The sequence below is a fragment of the Suncus etruscus genome, chromosome 8, assembly GCF_024139225.1.
Source record: "Suncus etruscus isolate mSunEtr1 chromosome 8, mSunEtr1.pri.cur, whole genome shotgun sequence".
Lineage (NCBI taxonomy): Eukaryota > Metazoa > Chordata > Mammalia > Eulipotyphla > Soricidae > Suncus > Suncus etruscus.
The window spans coordinates 95,983,337-96,006,808 of NC_064855.1; the positions used below are offsets into that span (position 1 = coordinate 95,983,337).

The 23,472-nt window shown below is 39.6% G+C and overlaps 1 protein-coding gene across 1 annotated transcript in view; it reads right to left on the minus strand.

Annotated features, from left to right (window-relative positions):
* Positions 1–680: 680 nt before the first annotated feature.
* OBI1 (ORC ubiquitin ligase 1) overlaps positions 681–23,472 on the minus strand; it is a 46,205-nt gene continuing 23,413 nt past the window's right edge. Inside the window, exons 5-6 of the mRNA XM_049778727.1 lie at positions 20,049–20,137; positions 681–2,254 (exon numbers count right to left, since the gene is read on the minus strand). Of these exons, the coding sequence (XP_049634684.1) occupies positions 739–2,254; positions 20,049–20,137 (1,605 nt within the window). The 3' untranslated portion in view covers positions 681–738. The remainder of the gene's footprint in view (positions 2,255–20,048; positions 20,138–23,472) is intronic.

Consider the following 23,472-nt stretch of genomic DNA (forward strand, 5'->3'; position numbering starts at 1 on the left):
AATCTGCCAAACCTAACTATTTCATGCCTTTTCCCAAAGTCGGTTCAATTTCTGACTTGCAACACACAAAAAGATGAAGAAAATGAAAGCTACCTGACAGAAAACAAATATCTGCATTTTGAAAATGCATTCTTTCAGACTAGCAGAGTATTCTCACAAAAATTGGACAACACATTATGTTAAAAAAATATATATATGAAAAACCCTAAGAGAAGTAAATGAATATTGGACTATGGTTAGAGTGCTATTCTCTATCATGGCCTCACATAAAAGGCCATAATTGAACATAAATAAAAAGGGTAAGGCAAAAGTTTCCACCCAAAGCAAAGCTTTAAAGAAACTCAAGTTCGTTTTATGTGCAGTGTATATAAAACAGAAAAAGTTTAATTAAAAAAAAATCCAGGTTCTGAAGACAACAGAGACTTTGTACTGAGCAGTTATATCAAGGTTCAAGAAAACAACAGTTCATCCATAACCAGATACATATAATAACCACTATAAAGAAACCCTTTCCCTACCTTTTCTGGTTAAAAAGATAACCCTAAAAAAATAGAAATCAGATAGGACAAATTCTTCAAATGAACCAAAGTATCATGAGCACAGACTCAATTATCCTTTTGACTTGACATGACTTACTATTATTAATTCAAAATTGTAGAGAACTTTATGAGGGGAAAAAAACCCTTTAGCAACATATTCCTTTTAGAACAGAGACTGAAATGGCACTTTCCTACAGAGTCAACTTTTAGTTGCTTTTGATGGACTGGCATTCGAAAGGCTGCTCTGGATTTTTCGTTTTGTTGACTGATTCACGTTTTTATTTCTCTTCTCAGGCACAAAGGATGTGGACCAAGGAGATTGAAGCTGGTTATGCAGACCAGGCATCTCCGAGGACATCTTAAATAAAGATGACCCAAACCTCTGATCTTCAAACAGCCGATGTGAACTACTTAACAAAACACCCTGGGAAAACTCAGTCTGAAACAAACAACTTGGGGGTTTGATTTCATTAGTTCCAGAGTTAGAGTTGGGGTGGAGTGAAAAATCTTCGTTCATTTCCTGGTCAGAGGGGGAGAGCAGGAAAAATGAAGTGGATTTCCACTCATTTCCATTGTCCAGCTGATCTGCAGTCAGGGAACCTTTGGAAAGGTTTGGCTTAGTTCTTTCGTCCAACTTTTCAGGTTCCTCAAGAAACTCAGTGCTACTCTGAGATGACTTTGACAACCCATCCAAATCCACTGACTTAAAACCGTTATTACAAGGACTCTTGCTGTTGTCCGACTCTGACATCATTGAATCCAGTTCAGAGATTTTGTCCAGGTAAGCAGCATCCATGGATGCTTCACTGGACGTTCTTGTCCGATTCATTTCAAAAGAGCGAATAGAATTCAACCTCTTAGATAAGCAAGAGCCTGGCTTCTCACTCAATTTAGAGGAGATTTCTCCCACTGAAGTGGCTATCGTGTTTCCCTCTGAACTCTCAAAATCCAAGCTTTGGGCATAGCTTGTGGTACAACAATCCCAAAATGCCTTTGGGGAAGTAAAACACTCAGACTTCTTTTCATTTTCACTCCTGTCATCTTCCGAAGAATCTTTAGCACCAGTACTTGGAGAATCACAGAAATCATCGAACACCAGTTTTCTGAGGTGGTTTGAATGCTTTTTGGAGCCTCCTGCTTTGACCGCTGCATTCTCTCGGTTTTCTGGCGTATTGAGCTGAAGGCAACTAAGGGACAAATGCGTGCAAGGAGCTGGAAGGTCATAGAGTTCTTCATCTTTGTAGGGTACACAGTCAGTGGGCTTATTATTCCAGTCACTTTCCAAGTAAGTATCCATACTCGTATCTGTCACGTTTAACATGATCTCCACCTGTTTTTGGTACAGGTCTTTGTTTGTAAGACAACTGGGTTCTGTTTTACTGGTGCTTTCTGGCCTGGAGGAACTGCTGGAAGGCTTGGCCAGGTGAGAGCTCGGGGTGGAGGAGCCAAGCTGCTTTCTGGCCCCATCGCCTTGGCGGCTTGCTGCCAGCTCCTCCTCACTGCCTTTGTTCGCCAAGCTGTCTGCAGAAAGTGCTCTCTGGCAAATGGAGCTCAGAGCTTCCTTCTCCTCACTGGAACTTTTCAGTTGGGCAATTTGAGATTCCAGTTCCTCTATGTACTTATCACTTCGTTCCAGGGCTTTCTTGAGGCGATTGGTTTCCCGTTCGTATTGCTCTACTTTGGACTGAAGAGCAGCCACGGTGAACCTTCCAAACCTGCAACAAACAGAAGGGTGGTTGAACAATCGACCGGTCCAGCCTTTTCATTTCCCTCAGAAAGTTTATGAGCAAACTGCCTCATTCCATTCTAATGTCACATAGCAGTAACATTTTGGGACGTTCAACAAACAGGACAAAATCAATGTCAGATGTTTTATCTTCATATTAGGGTTTGGGGGCCGAAGTGATGGCACAGCAGTAGGGCGTTTGCCTTGCACGCGGCTGACCCAGGATGGGCCGTAGTTCGATCCCTTGGAGTCCCTTATGGTCCCTCAAGCCAGGAGTGATTTCTGAGCACATAGCCAGGAGTAACCCTGAGCATCACCGGGTGTAGCCCCCAAAACCAAACAAAACCAAAACAAGGTTTCCTTGTGAAGTAATAAGGATATGCTAACAAAGTCCAAGACCTAACTGGGTATTTTTGTGGTCAAGTCAGACTAGTGGGAGCCAAGAGGAGAAACTTGCTAATGATTTCACCTCTGAAGGCTGGCTCCATCACTTCAGCTCATATATGCAGGAAGAGTTATCCCCTAAAACAATGGCAGAGATTTATGATAACATTTGAACAGTGGTCCACATCCTGAAATATTTACATTCAATCATTTTCCTATCATACAGCAGTGTTTTACAATACATTTCTTATACAATGTCACCTTGTCAAATATAAAATGCCAATTTGAAATTCAGAAATCTTAGCAGTCTCAGCAGGGGTGGTTTTAAATACTTATTGGACCCTTTCAATTACAGCCATCCTTGATCTGAAACTTTTATTTGGCCTTTCTGAACACTGGGATTTAATTCATTTCAGTTCTACTTATTTTTTGGCATTTTACAACTGTGAGGGACATCAATCTCATTTCCTCCGACTTTGAAATACAAAGTCCGTGCTTGTGGCTCCAATACATTATACATAAAAACATTTTCACATTTTTCTGAAAAGGATCATTTTGGAGAATAAATGAAAAAAGAACACATAGAAAATGCACTCCTTTTTAGTCAGGATTACCTGGATTTCATTATTCAATAAAGAAAGGATATAGAGGCCAGTATATGGGTTAAAGTGCTTTTCCTACACAGGACAGACAGATCCTGGCTCAATCTTTGGGAATACATACTATGCCCCAGTACCACAGGCAATGTCTCTGAACACAGAGCCAGGAGTCAGTCCTAAGAATCCCCAAATTTGACCCTAAATAAATAACAACAAAAGAAAGGATACAAAGTTTAGGCATAGAACACAATTTTGAGCACGAAGTGTGAGGTAGAATGTGTAGAGGTAGGAATACCAAGAGCAAAAAGACTCTCTCAACTCTACCTTAAAATAAAATAAAGTAAAATAAAATAGATGATTAAAATAAGCATCTAGCTAAAATTATATCTGAGATACTGAAAAATCTTTTAGAAAACTGCTTTTATATGTGCAAGAAAATTGTTTCTCTTTAAAACATATTACTTAGAAAAAAGCCCTTTCTTAAACCTTTTCTGGAAGATACCTATTGATCTACCTTGAAAAATTTAGGGCTCTCTAGTTGGAGGCAGATTCTTGAAAATATAAACTCTAAATAAAATATAAACTCTAAACTCTTTTTTTTTTTTTTTTTTTTGCTTTTTGAGCCACAGCTGGTGACGCTCAGGGGTGACTCATGGCTATGCATTCAGAAATTGTTCCTACCTTGGGGGACCATTTGGGATGCCAGGGACCGAACCTAGGTCCGTCCTGGCTGGGTCAGCCTCGTGCAAAGCAAAACGTCCTACTGGTGTGCTATCGCTCTGATCCCTAAAACTTTTATTTTTTAACAAAATTGACTGAGTTCAGTATTTTCTTCTTCTTATTGGAAAAATAATTACAATTGAGAAATAATTAAGTAATAATTAATAATTACAATTAAGAAAATATACTTTAGAAGAGAGAGCACAGTGGTAGGGTGTTTGCCTTGCACACAGCTGATGATGGTTCAATTCCCTGCATCCCATATGGTCCTGAGCCTGTCAGGGGCAATTTATTTTCTTGGCCACACCTGGCGGTGCTCAGGGGTTACTCCTGGCTATCTGCTCAGAAATAGCTCCTGGTAGGCACGGGGGACCATATGGGATGTCAGGATTCGAACCAACCACCTTAGGTCCTGGGTCAGCTGCTTTCAAGGCAAACACCACTGTGCTATCTCTCCAGCCTGTCAGGGACAATTTTTGAGCGCAGAGCCAGGAGTAACCCCTGAGCATCAAGGAGTGTGATCCCTCCCCACTCCAAAAAATCAAACAAAAAAAAAAGAAAGAAAGAAAGAAAGAAAGAAAGAAAGAAAGAAAGAAAGAAAGAAAGAAAGAAAGAAAGAAAGAAAGAAAGAAAGAAAGAAAGAAAGAAAGAAAGAAAGAAAGAAAGAAAGAAAAAGAAAATATACTTAAAAAAATATATATATATAGGCAAAAGAAGCAGAAGAACCAATAGTTGTATCTCTCAGAGCCAACCACTGAATGTCCTATGAATCCCATCCACCCCCTTCATGATTATTAGTTCAGTCCAATCCAGCTCAGTCCCAGCATGATCTCTGCTCTTGTCACAAAGGGAAACAAAAAAAAAAAGAAAAGGTAAATATAGATTCAGAGAATCTCACGGTTGGATAGGACCTTCAAAGACACATTGCTGAGTATTGATCCACTCACTGCAATTAACTGAACTCCCAGAAAGAACATGTTCCCTTCAACCTTTTTTTTTTTTTTTTAATTTAAAGACAATAACAACTATCAACTACAATATGAAGCTTCTATGTTTAGGACAAAGTTTCCTTCAAGGAGTTTTTGCTAAAAAAAAAAATAAAGAGTTTCTCTCTTTCTATAGTAAAAAGGTTTTTTCATTTGTACAATTCCATAGAATTGCAGCTTTCTATGGTTATTTAAGGAGTAAACAAGGTAAAGGAGGAGAGTAAGAGTGGTGGACAAAGTAAAAATGGGCTTGTATAGAACTTACTTGCAGTGCACACCTAGCACTGCATGGTCTCCTTGCAATGCTGGATGGAGCCATCTCAAAGATACATTGAACCTTTAAGCTGGCACAGCTGGGCCCAGAATGCAGGTGAGGTCCGCTGTGGTCACAGTGTTTGGGACAAACCCTCCTTCCACAATAAATAAAAAGTAAACAACAACCCTAAAGTGTGTAACAAAACATGTGTGATCTTCTTGAGTATCAGTATTCTGACATAATCAAATAGCACAAATAATTTTTAGCACAAATATTTTTAAATGAAAAAAAAAAAAACACCTGTGCAACACACTTCATACAAATAATAAAACTAACAGGTTATTTTTTATTTGAGTCACACCAGGCAATGCTCAGGGATTACTCCTGGCTCTGTGCTCAGAAATCGCTACTGGCAGGCTCAGGGGACCCTATTATGCCAGGATTCGAACCACCATCCTTCTGAATGCAAGGCAAATGCCCCACCTCCATGCCATTTCTCCAGCCCTAAAACTAACAGTTTTAAACTTGCTTGACAATATAAATTTATGTGGGGGAAGGAGGAATGAGCCACACTGTTCTGTGTTCAGTATCTACTGACTGTTCAGCGCTCAGGAATGATTTCAGAGGACCATATGTAAAATGTACTACTAGGGATCAAAATCTGTCTGCAGAAATTAAGGCAATGCTTAACTCCATGTACTTTCTCTTGACCCCAAATCTGCTTTCAAATGCATTTTTTGTAATAAGTTATTTTCAAACAAAAACCCTAACAATTTAAAATCAAATATGACTAGAAAAGTGCTCAAGAATGTGTTGGGAACCCAGAGGTTTACCTAGAAAAACTCAGTGACAAATAAGAAACATTTCCCCAAAGATGAGCAACTTACTTAAAATTTTAGTGAGGAATTTCAAATACAGTATCATTTTCAATGCTACATTTTGGGGAGAAAGAATAATAGTACAGTGGGTAAGGCGCTTGCCCATATGCAGCGACCCAGGTTCAATCCTCAGTGTCCCAGAATGTCTCCCAGCACTGCCAGGAGTGATTCATAAGTGTAGAGCCAGGAGTAACCCCTGAGCATTTGGGTGTAGCCTCCCCCCAAATAAGCAAAAATATAAATTTCCCTGGGGGGCTTGGGAAATATGCACCATATGTGGTGCTTGGCTCCTGGATCAGCCCCACACAAAGCAAGCACCTTATCTGCTATACTACCTCTCTAGCTCCAACAATTGTATTCTTCTTGGTTTGGGAGCTACACTTGTAGGTGCATAGGGCTCACTCCTGATTCTGTGCTCAGGGATTAAACCTGGGTCAACAAGTGGCTTACCCGCTAAAATGTCTCTCCAGTCATCTCTTCCTGCCACAAATAAATGTTGTTGTTTTTTAAAGTTAACAAATAGTTTTGTGATAAAGTAAAAAAAAAAAAAAAAGGACAAGCCAGATCATATTTTCTATCTTGCTTCAGAGAGAAAGTGGCAAAAAGTGGTGATGATTATTAAAGAGGACATATGAATAGGGGACAAGCTAGCAGAAGTGACTGATGACTGGCTGCCTGGCTGCTTCCTAGAAGGTCTCTGCCTTCAACTGCCCAAAGTTCCATTTCAATACCTTGGAAGTCCAAGGCACTCTGAGCATTCTGATCTTTTACCATGCTAATAAAGGACTTGGGGTATGCAAGAAAGCCTCAGAATGGGTTAATTGTGAATCAATCCAGTTAATTTGTTTTCTCCCTGCCCCACTGAAGTACAAGCTCAAGAATTAGGAACACAGGACTACTTTATATTTGGATACCAGCTCCCTACAAATATCCAAGGCATACAGCAATCCTCACTGTTATTTCATTTGGGGGGGGGGGGGGGGGAAACACACCTGGTGACGATCAAGGGTTACTACGGGCTATGTGCTCAGAAATCGCTCCTGGCTTGGGGGACCATATGGGATACCAGGGGATTGAACCGCAGTCCAGTCCGTCCTAGTATAGTGCATGAAAGGCAGACACCCTATCGCTTGCACCACTGCTCCGGCCCCTCACTGTTATTTCTTAAACCAAAGTTATCTCTCTATCTAGACAGAACCAACTGCTCAGGATAAGCTACAGATCCCCTGATCTCTGTCACAGAAGTATTGCAAGTCAATATATTACTAAACTGAACAATTTGGCTGTTTGCTTCCCCACCACTTTTTAAATTATCACTGACCCTAAATAAAACAAGAAATACATATATAGTGCTGGTTTTACTACAGGCCTGTTGTTCTACATTGCTCCAACCACACAAAACCCTTCTATTTTCATCTTGGTAAAAGAATGAATGTAAATGAGACTTATGATATTGGTACTAGGAAATTTTAGCTTACCCTAGATACCTTTGTTAAATTTGGCAAAGGGCAATTAACTTGATTATACAGAAATAACAATCAGGGAAGCATCTGATGTTATATAATCATGGGAGAAGTCAATAAAGAAGTTATTTATCTTGGAGTTTTAAAATCTTATCCCAGATATTCCACTAAATCCAGATATTTCCAGAATACAAACATTAATGAATCAAAGACAACAAAAAACAGAGGGATTTCTAACATAATTTACCATACTTCCTTTTCCTGAGCAAATTTCAAAATGGAGTATTTTATAAACATTCCATTAGAGACCAAAAGGCTTTGATTTTCAAAGTGATGGCCAAGGGCTTCATTAAAGGCAGAGAAATCATCACAGAGAAGTTTGGGAGATAACACTGTTATCTGAAGCTTATTCTGTTAGAATTGAAGGATTTTTCAGTTTGCCATGTTAGCTGGTACATGTTTTCTGGCTGAGGGTTTTTCCTGTCCAAACAGCTACCAAGCAGCCTTCCAGGGCTTCAGTTCCCCTTCCAGGAATACCTGGCCGAAGGGGCCAGAGAGTCCAAAGCTAAGATTCAGCAGTGGGGTACTGCTTGGGTTCAATGTGGGCCATCTAGTGCCAGGGATCAAACTCAGGTTCTTGTGCAGGTCAGGCATATGAGCTTATCTCCCAAGTGCCTCTCTGGCCCTGAGAGCTCATTATTAAGATCTGTACAATCAGACTTAGTGAAGATTGTCTACCGGTATCTGAAGAAGTCAAGTAAATGTATGTGCCTCAAGAATTTGGGCCACTCCCAGGAATGCTCAGGCCCTACTCCTGGCTCTGTGTCGATAGTCATTCCCATAGAGAAATCAGAGGACCATGCAGTATCTGCCTTCAAACCTGGTTCTCCTCTGCATGATCTTAGTCCACTGAACTAACTTTCTGGTCCTCAAAATAATTGGGCCACACCTATTGGTGCTTAGGAGCTACTACTGGCTTTGTGCTCTGTTGGAGATCAAATCAGGGTTAGCTACATGCAAGACAAGCACCACCTTAAATAACCACTGTGATCTCTTCGGCTCCATCAAAACAATTTTTCGCAATAACCACCAGACTTACTCTAGGAAAGAAAAAAACCATTTGTAGATTTAATTAGAGCTGTATTATCTATATAACTATAGCTGCATTATCTCCTTGTTCTCTTTTAGGAAAGTCATAAACTTCCCCTTGTACAGGTATCCTGATTGTTCAAACCTTGTGTGATAGTCACACAATTCCTTGAATAATTAACTTTATCATTCTATAGTCTCCCTTCCTTTATCCCCCTTCAATCCTGCTATGATACAGAGTGGTGGTGACGACCAGGTACTGCAGATGCTCCTGGCTATGATACATGGAAATGACCAAATTGCTCAGGGCAGCATGCACTATAGCTGAAATGCTCATACAGGTGCTTGCTTGCTGAGGGTTATATTAAGTTGAGGCATATTGTGGTGGTCGCTGTGTGCAGTAGGGGTTGCTGTGATGTTTATATATAACATACCTATCAACAGTTACCCTCCTTGGCTGTGACTCTCACGCAACCTTTTTTGGGGCCACACTGGTCATGTTCAGGATTTATGCCTGGTGGTGATTGGGGACCAGATGTGATGCCAGGGCCAAACCAGGATGAGCAACATGTAAGAAAGTGCCTAAAGCACACCAGATGTGTTTTTTTTCCTTCCCTGGTGAAGTGCCTTCCTCCAAAAGAATTGTTTGCCAAAAGGCCCGCTTAGCGAAGTCAATCATTTGACCCTTTGCGTGGATCATTGGCAATAATTCCAACATGGCTGTAACATTACATTTTTTATTTGGACACTATAGAAATCCAGCCTCAGCTTTCCTACAAAGAAATGTCAGTACCAAAAATCTGCCAAAAGTTCCCTGCTGGCTAGTTCGTATAACCTGGCACCAGCAGCTTGTTTTTCTGAGTCTAACTCTATGATGGTAAACAATTATTTTTGTCCCCCCTAAAATCTATTTTCCGGCTACTACATAAACATCATAAATATCTCTGTCTCTCTTCTCCTGGTTTCTTGAAAAACCTGCTTTTTGCTAAGCCAAAAACATCTCTAGCTCTGGTTTCACTGCCCTCCAGCAGAGTTCCTTCTCACCTGAAGAACGGTCTTTTAATATGTAAATTTAAGGCCTGGTTCCCCATTGTACTGCTCTCCAGCTCTCTGTGGACACCTTGCATACCAGAGTTTGTGCTTATAAATGTCATCAGCTGAAAAGTAAATTTGTCTCTCATCCCTTTGACGAGGGTCCCCATACAATGCATTTTGTGTGGTCTCATTTATTTCTTTTTCATATTTCATATTCATCCACTCGTGCTCCCACTTCTCTCCCTGTGAAAGGTTCCCGGACCCCATGAAGGTTCTGCTTAGCAACACAACACGTCTGCAGCATTAACCCAAGTACTATTTTTCCATATCTCATTTTTCAGGGTGTACACATATATTGTTATTTCTGTCAATGTAATATTCACTAGAGGTTGCATCTCACCTTTTTGTGTTTAGATAACAATTGGTAGGGTTCAGGAATTGCTCTGATCTTAGGAATCACTCTGGGCTGTGCTTAAGGAATTATTAGGGGCCACAGATTAAACTTGGGTCAGCTGCAAGTAAGGCAAAAATGCCTCTGGGGCTCCCTTTTTAAAATAATCACGCTTTGTCTTGCTTGTAGTGCCAGAGATCACAGAGAGTGAAATGCCAGGATTATGTTCAACACATGTGATATACTAGGGATTTGAACTCATGATCAGATGCTTGCAAGGAAAGTATTCTAATATGCGGTGCCATTTCTTTGAGACTGAAGCTTCCCTTTTACCAAAGATCTATATTAGTACTTGTTTGCAATAACTAAAATAAAGGAGAAGAAAACTGTCTCCAAAAGCATTACTGTATTTGCCGGTGTATAAGACGACCCCCTAATTTTGCAGTTAAAACATAGGTTTAGGCCTATATTCGCTGTATCAGACAGAACGTTCCTATGCTGCAACTGTATGTACCACAGTGAGCCAATCACAACAAGCAAAGGTTCAAAGGTTCTACTGTAATAGACTTCCTCTCTGACTCTGGCCAATCTGAGCAGGCTTTTGACAGTGTAGATTCGGGAACAGAACACTGTCTCATTTGCATGCATAAAAAGCCTGCTTGGATTGGCTGAGTTAGAGAGGCGGTCTGAGCAGCCTGGCAGTGATTGGTGCAGGATCGAGTTGGAAAATTCGTTTTGTGGCAATATTCAGACAATTTTCATTTAGTGGCATATTGAAACATTTTCGGGATATACTCAGTGTATAAGATGACCCCCGATTTTCGGTTGACTTTTTTTTTGTTTCAAAAGTCGTCTTATATGCCGGAAAATACAGTACTTAAAAATTAAAGTACAGTATGTTTGACAAACTTTTAAATGAAAACAAAGATCTAACACTAAAGGTTTTCCTTTAAAAAAATTTTAAAGGAAGTTTTTGTGTGTGCTTACACTATTAACTAACCATACATAGTTAAAGTTAATTTGTCAGAAATTCTTGCTGAGCTACCCAGAAATTCTTATAGAAGCAATCTAAATGTTGGGTAATGAATAATAATACTCATTATATCATATTAAAATACATAAAAATGAGAAAGAATTGATTCTCTTATGAGGGCTTAAAAAGGAGCTCAGATCATCGAGATAAGGCTAGATTTCTCTTTTTTCTGGGAAATACATACCTTTTTGACAAATAGCAGTAATTTCAACACCTCACAGAGATGCCCTAATTTTCTGCTGACGTCCCCCTCTCTTGCCAAAACATCAGCTTCGCATGGTATCAGTGGGGATACAAATCTTTCAAATCTTTCATGGCCTAAGACAAGCGATCTTATTATATGTCTAAGGAGTTTCAGCTCTTCCCCAAAAACCTGAGCAACATCTCAGCAGTATAAAGAACACAGAATTGGTGTTGGATGAAAAAACATACTTCAAGAGAGCTTAACTCTCACCACTCCACACCTTTGTCGCTATTTTTAAAATCTCTCTCTGAGAGAGTGACAATCTAAAACAAAACAGGACACTGTGATTCAGCCACTCTGTAATTATTACTCCCATGATGGTTACCAGGCTAATATAGGCTGAGTAGCTCTGAGGAAGGAAACAAAGACAGAATTCATCATCCTTGTTCTCAAGCTGTTCATAATCTTTCAGACAACTGTAATAGCCAGTCATTAGCATGTATTGCAGGCTCCTAAAACATCTTATCAATACAATAAAGACAAATGGAAATGGCAGAAACTGGCCACCCCCAATTAGCTGAGCATCCAGAGAAGGGCCCCTCAGGCAGATGAGGGGGCCTTGACACACCAGCTGTCACAGTCTGGCCCCAGGGTGTCATCAGGCTCCCCTGACAGTCTACAAGTTCCCCTTCCGGGAAAACCAAAGGACACAGCACAATCAGTCAAGGGATCAGGCTAGGGTCAAATAGTAGCAATCATGGTGTTTGTCTAAGAGGATTGTGAGAACTGTAAGAAACAAACAAAAAAAAAGATCAAACTAGGTCAAGAAGGGATGAACAACCAAGGCCGATGGCACTGGAGTGCTCTTGAGGAAGCCAAAAGCCTTGAGGAGTATAAATGCGAGAGGATCAGGTGGGCTGTGAGTGGCTTAGGTAGAGCTGACCTGTCACCTGGACAGAGCCAAGCTCAAAGTTAACACAGAGAGTAGGGCCAACGAAGCCCAGCTCCAGTAGGAGAAGCAAACAGGAAACTTTGTCTCTGAGCCTGGCAAACCCTGACATCTCATCCTCCTTTTCCCCCCATCTAGCTCCTAACCTCCAGTACAATTTACTTAGAAGTGCAGGAAATCCCTTTGCTCTCCTTGTTAAGAGAAAACACCAGGAAGCACCGACATCCTGCTCTCTTAAACTCTTATAATGGAAGCTTCAGAAAAGTTCAAAATCTTAATTTCCTGGCTGGTTCTCGATGAATGGTAGTAGAGAGTATTAGAATAAGACAGCTTCCTATGTGAGGTCCCAGAGAAGGACCTTAAACACACATTCCAATATAGACACATTATCTACAGATATACAACTGTTGCAGTTAAGAGCTCTGTTTCCACTGGAAGGAGCTGGTAGACTGTCATGCAATTCGGGCATCCAAAACAAGAAAAATAGCAAGATCAAGCAGAATTACCTCTGCTCCAGGAAATCATGAAGGACACCTCACACATGGCACAACTGAACTAGATCTTAAAAGGTGTGGATAGGAAAAAACTAGGCAAAATAAATAAGGAGAGTCTATAGAGAAAGGCAAAAGAATGAGCACAGGAGTAAAGGCATGTCCCATCAGGGCAAATCTGGGCACAATGAGCAACTCAGCATGCTAAAGCACAGTTGAAGAAGGGGGAGGAGGCAAGAAGATTAAGCGGAAGACACATAAGCGCAAAGAGCCTTGCATATTGCCCAAGAAATTTGGGCTTTGCAAGTATTTGGGGAGCAAAAGAAAGCTTATTTCCCTTTATTAAACCAAAGAGTGAAATGATCCAATATTATCCAGAAATTCAGGCCACAATAAGGCAAAGGGTAAGGACTGAGGGTAGAAAAGAACAAGCAGTCGAAAGATTGTTCAAACAGAGTAAGCAAGAAATCATGTGGATCTAAACTGGTGAAATGAGAAGATGGATTAATAGAGGCACTGAAGAATTAGGTTAGCAGAATATATGGAACCATTAGGTGTGGGATGAGGACAAGGTGTAGAGAAACAGAGGAAGACTTGTTTTTTATCTTTGGCAGCCAGATAGTTGCAAAGCCATTAAGGCTATGACCAAAGTAAGAGGATAAACTATCTTTTGCATGGGATATGGGTGGAGTATTAGACACACACCTCTACCACTGCTTTATGCCACAAATTGTGCTAAGAACATAAAATTCTTCTTTAATCCCTTCCCTAATATCTGCACTTGACATAACTATAGCTCAGAGTTTAGGCGATTTTTCCCAGGGTTATTTATCTATTCGTTTAATTATTCAACAAATATTTATCAGGTGACTTCCAGGTGCTGGTTTTTGCAAGCAAAAGATATGGGCAGCAAGGTGCTCAGCCCTGTGGAACTTCGTGTTTAGAATGGAGGAGACAGACAATAAACAGGCCAATTAATTACACAAGATAATTTCAGAGAGTGATAAGAGCAAATAAGACAGTAACACTCTCGCATTGGCTGAGCCTTGAATTAAGCGTTGTGTTGCTATAAGTGCATTTGAAGTTTTAACTCATTTTGCTCTCACTGCTACTGGCTGCACATACAAGAAAAAAATACGTCTCCTAAATTACAGAGAAAATAAGTTGAGAGCTGAAGTTCAGTCCTAGGAAGTCTGGGCTCCAGGGGCTGTGTTCATAATCACACACTAATACTGCTTACCACACCACAATTTTGTTAGTATAGTATCATAATTACAATCTGGAAATAGAAGTTGCAAAGCAGAGAAATCGTTTTAAATTGGATGATTGAGGAAGGTCTCTGTAAATTTGAAGGCAGAAGGAGACAACCATGAAAAGATTTAGTGGTAGAAATTTCTAAGAGGGACTACATTTAACATGTTTAAGAAATGGCAGGCAAGTAAAACAGAAGCAGCATGAACTGAGATAAAGGGTAACACCAACAGAGAATAGCTGGTAAAGAGTTTGGTTTCTATTTTAGGAAGACTCCACAGTTTCACAGAGAAGATGCTAGCAATTTGATGTGTACTTTATAAAGTAAAATTTGGGTCATGGCAAAAAATGCATTGGGTAGAGAAGATGAAAAGAGGCAGAGCAGGAAAATCTGAATTCAAGAAGTCTGTCTCCAAGGTAAAGAAGTCTTTACCTTGTGAAAGTATAAAATGGACCAATAAAAGAGCCAGGGAGAAAGCCCAGTGGGCTGTGGTACTTGCCCATAAAGCATGTATTGTGACTTGATTTTGAACCATTACCGAGTGGCCCTAATGATTCCCAGCATTAGTGGGGCAGTCTGAGGTCCTCAAAGGGCTCAAATGCTCTACATCCTTGGGTCCTAGCATTAATGTCCCAACAGTTGGCCAAGTGTTGCTGAGAATATTCCTGGGCATCCTGAGCAACTGGTTTGGGGCTGCCTCCCAAAATAAATACACAAACTAAAAATACCAATGGAACAGGAATCTAGAGTTTGGAAGAAATGGGCAACTACTTTATAATTACTTTGTAATCCCTAAAATCTATGTGTAGTAGTAAAAAAAAGGGAGAGTGGATGGAATGGCTCAAAGAACAAATCAACAAAAAGAGAGGCAAATCTAGACCACAAACTGTTCTTTTCCTCTTCTGACCACTTCTTTTGTGATGACAAAAAATACTGCTCATTGTGCAGTTATCTGAAACCTATTTCTGACCCAGAATGAGCTGTCATGGATGATAATAAGCCGTGGGCTTGCTGTGTAGTGAAAGGTTTGTGAAGAGAGACATGATCAAAGTTAAAAATTGTACCAAAGACACAGACCACAACACGAAAGATTCTGGAATACAGATGTACAGGGTAGTCACTGATCCAGCGAGTCAAGTTGGATATAAATGACCTGCAGAATTTTTTCATAGAAATAAATATCTTATGTGCATTTGAGTTCGTATCTGCGGATACAAACTGCTGCCATGCTAAAGCCACATAATAACTAGCAATATAGGACAAGCCCTGCCTAGTAAAAAAATGACTCAACCGAATAAAGACATCTTCAAGAGTCTCAAGAAAGGGCATGAGACTTTCAAATACTTTACAAATTCGTTCTTCATAACCTCTTCAAGCTAAAAAAATAAATCACTAAGGAACTCCTAACTTTATCAAGGAAAAATACATCCAAATTTCCTGATATAGGAATGAGACAAATCCAGGAGTAGCTGGGAATAGAGATATGGAATACTGAAGTCTTGACTTAAGCTTTTTCCATTCTTTTTCTTTCTTTTTGGGATGGGAGCAATACACACTGGTGCTCAGGGCTTACTTCCTGACTCTGAGCTTAGAGATCACTCATGGCATACCAAACCTGGGTCAACCAAGTGCAAGACAAATGCCTCACCCATTGTACTATCCTGGCTGCCCCTATCTCCTTCCATTATGCTGGAGGTGTGATACCTTGGTGGTACCCTTTAAACAGGAGTCGAAGAATATATTCTGCTTAAAAGCAAACTGGCAGTAAACTCATGACAACATGATAATGAAAGTAGAGTGATGACTGCCTTAACAGATAATTGGAAAGTAACAGTGACCTCCTGCTCTGATCAGGATGAGAAGGAAACTTGAGCACTAATGTGGGACTTCTTCTGGAGACAAAGCACTGGCCCTAAAAGGCCTTCTTGTACTTGCCAATAGTACAAGCTGTTTTCTTACTCAGAACACCTTCCTTTTCGTAGAAATAAATCTCCAACTTCAGAGCTGGGTTGAAATTCCATCTCTGTGAGTCCATTTGACATCCTTAGAACTCTATGTCTTTGCTTCTATTTAATATCTGTTTACTATTTATTTATTTCACATAAACTTATCGTTTGCCTACAATAGACTATGGACTTCCTGGAGGATAGGAAAAACAAAACAAAACAAAAATCCAAATAAACAACCCAGAGCTTCATATATGTGGATTCTACCATTTGGCCCCAAAATCCTTTCAGACAGTTCTTTTGTTATTAACTAACATCCAAACAAGACTCATATACTGCCTTTGGTTATGCTTCAGTTCTCTTTAATCAAGCAGGTCTCCCCCATTGTGCCAAGTTTTCTGTCAACTTTCTCACTGACTTAGGAGCTATGTCTTTAATCATCTGTCACAGAATATTATAACAGTAATAATAATAATACGAGTAGAATGTGACCTAGAATACTATAAAATACAATGACCACAATAGTAAACACAATTATCAATCTGTCATAAAAACAGGAAAATATGAATTATTATAGCGAATATTATCAATTGTAGTAAGTGGTAAAAAGGAAAAATACAAAGTGATAGAAGAACTAACATAGTCATCAGGAAATGTATCTGATAGGAATGGTTTCCTGATAAGATGAGGAAGAGAACAGAGTTCTCGCTAATATATTAGCAAACATGGGAATTCTGGCTGCCTGCAACCAAAATGGGAGCTCTAGAAAGTATTGGAAAGTGCCACACCTATTGTCCAGGACTTCTATCCTTGAGAATTAAGTACAAAGGTATCTGACACACAAGACACACTGTTTATAATATTTTCTTATGGTAACCCAATCAGACAGACCTTCCAAAAAATTTCTTCTCTAGTGCCTAAATGTTAAAGGGCTCTTAAATGTCTGATTTGTAGGACATGTCTGCGAACCTTGGAAGTTGCATTAATACCTAATATCACGTGTAAAAAAAATAGCATGCTGGAGCCAGAGCAGTGGTGCAAGGGATAAGGTGTCTCCCTTGCCAGTGCTAGCCTAGGATAGACTGCCGTTAGATCCTCCGGCATCCCATACAGTACCCCAAGCCAGGAGCGATTTCTGCGTGCAAAACCAGGAGTGTGGCCAAAAACCAAAACCAAAATAAAAGCATGCATTTTTGACACTTAAGTAGAAAATATAAGAATGATTCATCAAGATACTTCCTAAAAATGAAAATAAAATGGGTGGGGGGGGAGGAGAGATAGCATGGAAGTAAGGCGTTTGCCTTTCATGCAGAGGATGGTGGTTCGAATCTCAGCATCCCATATGGTCCCCCGTGCCTGCCAGGGGTGACTTCTGAGCATAGAGCCAGGAGTAACCCGAGTGCTGCCGGGTATGACCCAAAAAACAAAAACAAAAAAAAAAAAATGGGGGGCTTGAGAGATAGCACAGAGGTAGGGCATTTGATTTGTCTTGCATGCAGCCAACCCAGGATGAAACTGGGTTCGATTCCTGGCATCCCATATCTTTTCCTGGGCCTGCCAGGAGCGATTTCTGAGTGCAGAGCCAGGAGTAACCCCTGAGTGCTGCTGAGTGTGGCCCCAAAAAACAAACAAACAAACAAACAAACAAAAAAGAGGAATGAATAGTTTTTATGTGCTTGCATTAACTTAAATTCTTGAAATTTTCTTTTTTTCCTTTATTTTGGTTTTTCGGGCCATACCCATTTGATGCTCAGGGGTTACTCCTGGCTAAGCACTCAGAAATTGCCCCTGGCTTGGGGGAACCATATGGGATGCCGGGGATCGAACTGCGGTCCTGATCCTTGGCTAGCGCTTGCAAGGCAGACACCTTATCTCTAGCGCCACCTCACCGCCCCTTTTTTTCCTTTTCAATACAAATAGGAGCTTGCCTAAGGTGAGTCGGATCAGAGTATTTTCAGCTGTGGTCAGCTTCTCTCTGAATTCCACTAGGGTTTGGTGATGCAGAGTAAACAAGACTATAAATCAAATGCAATGCATTTAATACCTCAATGCATTGCAAATTGATCTGGAATAGGGGTCAGTGGAAATCACTTTTTAAGTGAAACTGTTCCTTTCCCCTGAAGGGATGGAATGAAAGTTAAAAATGGAAAATCCTAAAGTTATTTGTAATTCAGATGTGGGGTCTGGCTGGTAGGGTTTCAAGTGACCAAGTTCTTTGAGGTGAGATGCTCCACTTATTTATCCAACACGAGTCTTAGATATTTAAAAACACACATCCTGGCGATTGGCATTATATCTGAAACCTGGTGGGCACCTTTTCAACAAATAAAAGCTACAAACAAAATAGCTTTCGTTCCATTCAGCATGCTGTGGGAAAGTGCTAATGGACAAGCATTACTATGACCGGCAAGGCGAGCTGCCAATAAGTGAGGAGAGCAGAGATCCAAACAGCAACACTTCCTTAGCTGATTTCGCTAATTGATCAAAGTAGAACATTATCCAAAGTAAAAGGAAAATGAGGTTGGAAAGCACAAAGGAAGAAACTATTTTAAAAGTAGATGCTATACTTCTTTATTTGCTAGTTCTCTCGGCTCTGTGTAATTATGGTTTACTTTTACCACTTGATTTTTCTGAAGGCAACATTATCTTCTCCTCACATGTGAAGAAGCAAAGAGCTATTTTGGGAAGGATAAATTTCTACTCTTTGCTTATGCTTGCCTTGTTTTTTTTTGTTGTTTGTTTGTTTGTTTGTTTTTGTTTGTTTTTTCACCAAGAGAAAGAAATGGAGTCTAATGGTTGGGTGGTAAGACTGCACCGGGGTTCTGATATACCTCAGAGGGGAGTGGGTACATATTACCTTTTTCTCTTTTTCCTAGAAAAAGAAGTATCTTAAGTGCCATCTCTTGCTTTTTCTCTATTTAAAAATTTTTGTTTGTTTGTTTTTGGACCACACCCATTGATGCACAGGAGTTACTCCTGGCTCTGAGCTCAGAAATCGCTCTTGGCTTGGGGGGACCGTATGGGATGCGATCCGTCCTAGGCTAGCGCTTGCAAGGCAAGATGCCTTACCTCTAGCGCCACCGCTCTAGCCCCTATTTTCAAATATTAATGTTCAACTACCTTATATTGTAAAAACAAATGGAAAAGTGGACCAATATTAGCAATATCTTACCTTTTCCAATAGACAGAAAACTAACACACCATAAGGAAGACTACATTCAGTTAATGTTCAGTTCAAATCAGTCTGAATTTCAACAAAGAGTGCCTTATATTCTACTCTTGGCTTTTCAGCATAATAAATGGGGGTAATAATATCTTCAGTCTTCAGTGTGTTGAACAGAGTATGGACACGGACCACTTGGATTCAAATCCTATTTCCAACACTTACTAGTAATATAGCTGAGATTAACCTCAGGCCTCCATTTCTACAAATGTAAACAGAGAATAATACTAAGGGAATGGGGGCCGGAGGGATAGCATGGAGGTAAGGTGTTTGCCTTTCATGCAGGAGGTCATCGGTTCAAATCCCGGTGTCCCATAAGGTCCCCCGTGCCTGCCAGGAGCAATTTCTGAGCCTGGAGCCAGGAATAACCCCTGAGCACTGCCGGGTGTGACCCAAAAACCACACACAAAAAAAAAAATACTAACGGAATGGTTCTATTTCACATCATGTTGTATCTGATAAAGAGAAACACTATATAAATGTTAACTATAAGGACTGTTTCAGATGAATAGTAAAAAGACATTTTATCTACCTACTCCTTGTTCATACAATTAAATAGTTAAAGTGAAGTGTAAGACAGGCTCACTGGTCATAGACTATATGTCCTTAGGTCACCATTTTTCTTGTGAATCAGATAAGAATGAAGTGTGAAAACTTTCAAGTTTAAATCCAATTCATTCAAGAATAAAAGTCCTTTTTTTCCAAAATTAGTTTTTCTAACTGATATTAGAATACTACCAATAAACACATAATTAACTTTTCAAGATAAGGCAGTCTATTATAATCTATAAGCTTCAATGAAAAGAATCAAAATTTAAAAAATACATACTATAACAGCAGTTATTCCTAAAAAAAAAAAAAATTAACATAATCTGAAACACTGCTCTGTGAGCAAAATACATACTTCTGGGGTGATCTGTTATCAACTTCAGCCTTCAGTCGTAAATTCTCCCTCACCAGGCCACCATTTTCCAATTTCAATTTTTTATTTGCCTTAAAAAAAGAGTTAAAGATAATTAAGCTCAAGCAAAGACAAAAGTGCCTCATAAAAATGATGATGCAAGTTATCTATGATTTTGGAATGACGACGTGGCTTTTAAAAACGTAGAGCAAATCCTGGGAATGGCATGTAGAACTGTGACCACACCAGCTTTTAAATCCACATTCCCTGAGCACAGTACAAATCTCCTATCCAGGGAAATAAAAGAAGCTATGTTAGTGAGCTCAGGTCATTAAGGAACCATACTAAAGGCAAATATTACTACCCTCGTCTCTTTTCCTTTTTCACATAACTGAAGTTACTCTAAGCATTATAACATCATGCCATTATATGCAATTATTGCTAAACTAATACTGAAAATCAATTCTTAACCCTGAGATGTATTTAGAGTCATTATTTTAAAAGTTTTTAATGTTAATAAATGTGATTAAATCACTTAATTGCTTTCTTCAAAATAAAATAAAATGTAATAATCATGTAATAGTTTACAACTGAAACTCTCAAAATTGGGTCAGTATTTTATTTTATTTTTATTTTATTTTTGGGCCACTTCTGGTAGTGCTCAGGGGTTACTCCTGGCTCTACACTCAGAAATTGCTCATGCAGACTCGGGGGACCATATGGGATGCCAGGATTTGAACCACCAACCTTCTGCATGCAAGGCAAACGCGTTACCTCCATGCTATCTCTCCTGCTCCTGTTTTTTTATTCTTGAGAAAAAGGATAGCAAACCAAATAAGTTTGGAAACCTTTGATCTAGAAGCTTCATATTGGTTAGGAATAGCCTGAAAAGTAGTGTTGCCAAAGTTTTAGCATTTCATTATTTTTTGGTTTGTTTGTTTGGGGGGCAACACCTATTGGTGCTCAGGAATTATTCTTGGCTCTGCACTCAGGAATCACTCCTGGTGCGCCCAGAAGACCATATGGGATGCCAGGGATTGAACCTGAGTCGGCCATGTGCAAGCTCTACCCACTGCACTATGGTTCCAGACCCAAGTGTTAGTATTTTAAAAAAAGCTATTTTCTATAAATTCCCTAGTTACTGCATATATTTAAATTAAAACAATAAAATGAAATAAGAAAGATGCCCTACATTAGGAAACACTATTACTAATGCAGAAGAAAATTGCTTTGACAAAACCATTAACAATGAATGGGTCACAAAACTAGTGTCAGCACAAAGATTTAGCCAAGAGTTCAAAAGCAGATCTCAAGAATCTACCTAGTGTTTATGACTAATTTCCAGAACTTCTGCTAAGAGTTGGCCATCTACAAAAGCTCGGAGAGGATGAGAAGATAAGAGGATGTGCTTTTAGGCACAAAGCCTAACTCTTTGTCTCATCCGGGTTTCTTCTGGGCTCTAAGCAGCTGCTTATCTTTGTGGCTGCAAATCAACCAGGATGTAGAGGGTTAATTCTTTAAGTGACTGATAAACACCATTACTGCCCTTGCTGAAGATATAAGGCAAGTCATTTACTTCCTCATATACGCAGACAATGAATTAAGCTCTCAAGCAGTGCATGGCAAGAAGAGGCACTTAGTGAATGCTTTTTGATGATGATAAGCTTAAATTAGAAACTCATTTGATTTCTTTCCCCCCTCCCCTCTATAAGGCTATGTTTCAAGGTCTCTCCCCAGTCCTGTAGCATCGGAAATTTTCAAGTTCAGAAGTGGGTAAAGGTTACAAAGAGCAGTTTGGCATTTGTTACCCTCAAGAGTAATGGCAATTTCCCCCAATTAACATTGCATCTGCAACACTGACTAGGTAATGATGAGTTTCAGAATGTTCAAAACTTACCTAATCATAGCAAGATCAGGAAAGTCTGTTTTACTCATTTTACATAATCCTTTATTCTGAATCATGTATATTCCTATATTTGACATATAGTATGCTATTTTATAGTTAATATTCAAGCTTTGTGTCCTTAATCCATGTTTTTAAATTCACCTATGTCCGAGTTCACGTCTAATAGTAGCTAAAATCAGTAGGCATCTAAAACAGGCTTTTTTAATAATCCCAAATAATTCTCAGATCTTAAGGTAGTTTGAGTATTGAATTTAACATGTGATCACTGAAAGAGCAAATAAACCTTGTATTCTGACACATGCCTGCTACAGCACATTTATGAGCCAGATAATTTTCTCAGTCTCATTCCTAGTATATATTTATTATAAAAATTTAATCAAGCTTAATATAAAGGAGACCTTAAAGAACTTGACTGATGGCTCAAGATGAGAGAGAGCACGAGAGATTGATAAATGCTGCAACTTTCCAGTTGTCTCCCCTTTTCATGTCCTCTTTCCTCAGACATACAACATTCTAAAGTGGACATTAATAAACACCCAAAGAGGGGCTGGAGAGATAGCACAGCTAGGACATTTGCCTAGCACGCGCTAACCTAGGACAGGACTGCTGTTCAATCCCCTGGCATCCCATATTATTCCCAAAGCCAGGAACAATTTCTGAGCACAAAGCCAGGAGTAACCCCTGAGCACCACCAGGTGTGACCCAAAAACCAAAAAAAATAAATTGAATAAACACCCAAAGAAACTTCACACTTCACCTAAACACAAAACAAACTCACTGCAATTATTCCTGTAGCTCACGCTGCCCCTCCCCATCCTCTGTTCTTGGATTTTTTTTCCCCCTTCAGTTTTTAGGTCACATCCAGTAATGCTCAAAGGTTACTCTTGGCTGTGCCCTCAGGAATTATTCCTAGTGGGGTTTGGGGGACTGTATAGGGTACCCAGCATTGAATCTGGATCAGCCACATGCAAGGCAAGCACCCTACCTGCTGTACTATCTCTTTGTTTCATCTCTTTATTTCTAAGGCCAAATTACATTTATTTTACATACTGGCACATAACAAGGCTTTATTATACTAAGCTGTAGAATTTTTCTGCTGCTTAACTGGACTGTAGGTCTCAGGGTCAGAGTCTGTGGTGGTACCTCTTTAAAATATATGAAGCTCATTGATTCAGCAGATTTGAAAGAGAATATAGAGTTTGGATTTGGACACAAATATTCAGCACCACAGAACTCAACTATGGATAAACCTAAAGTCTACCAGAAAAGCTGGTCCCTCTGGCTAACAAAATATTACAGAAACAGTTGCTAATCACCCTTCTGTATGTGTACCAAGTTTGAAACTTATTCTATAACATTTGATTCTAATTCTAGTACATGGCATCAACTTCATCTACTATAAAGTACAAAAAAGTCCATGATAATTGCCTTTTTCACTGATTCTTCATAGGTTAGAATTGAAAAACTGAATCCACTGGTCCAGCAAAGAGTTCAAAGTCAGCTCAAGCAAGCAAAAGATCT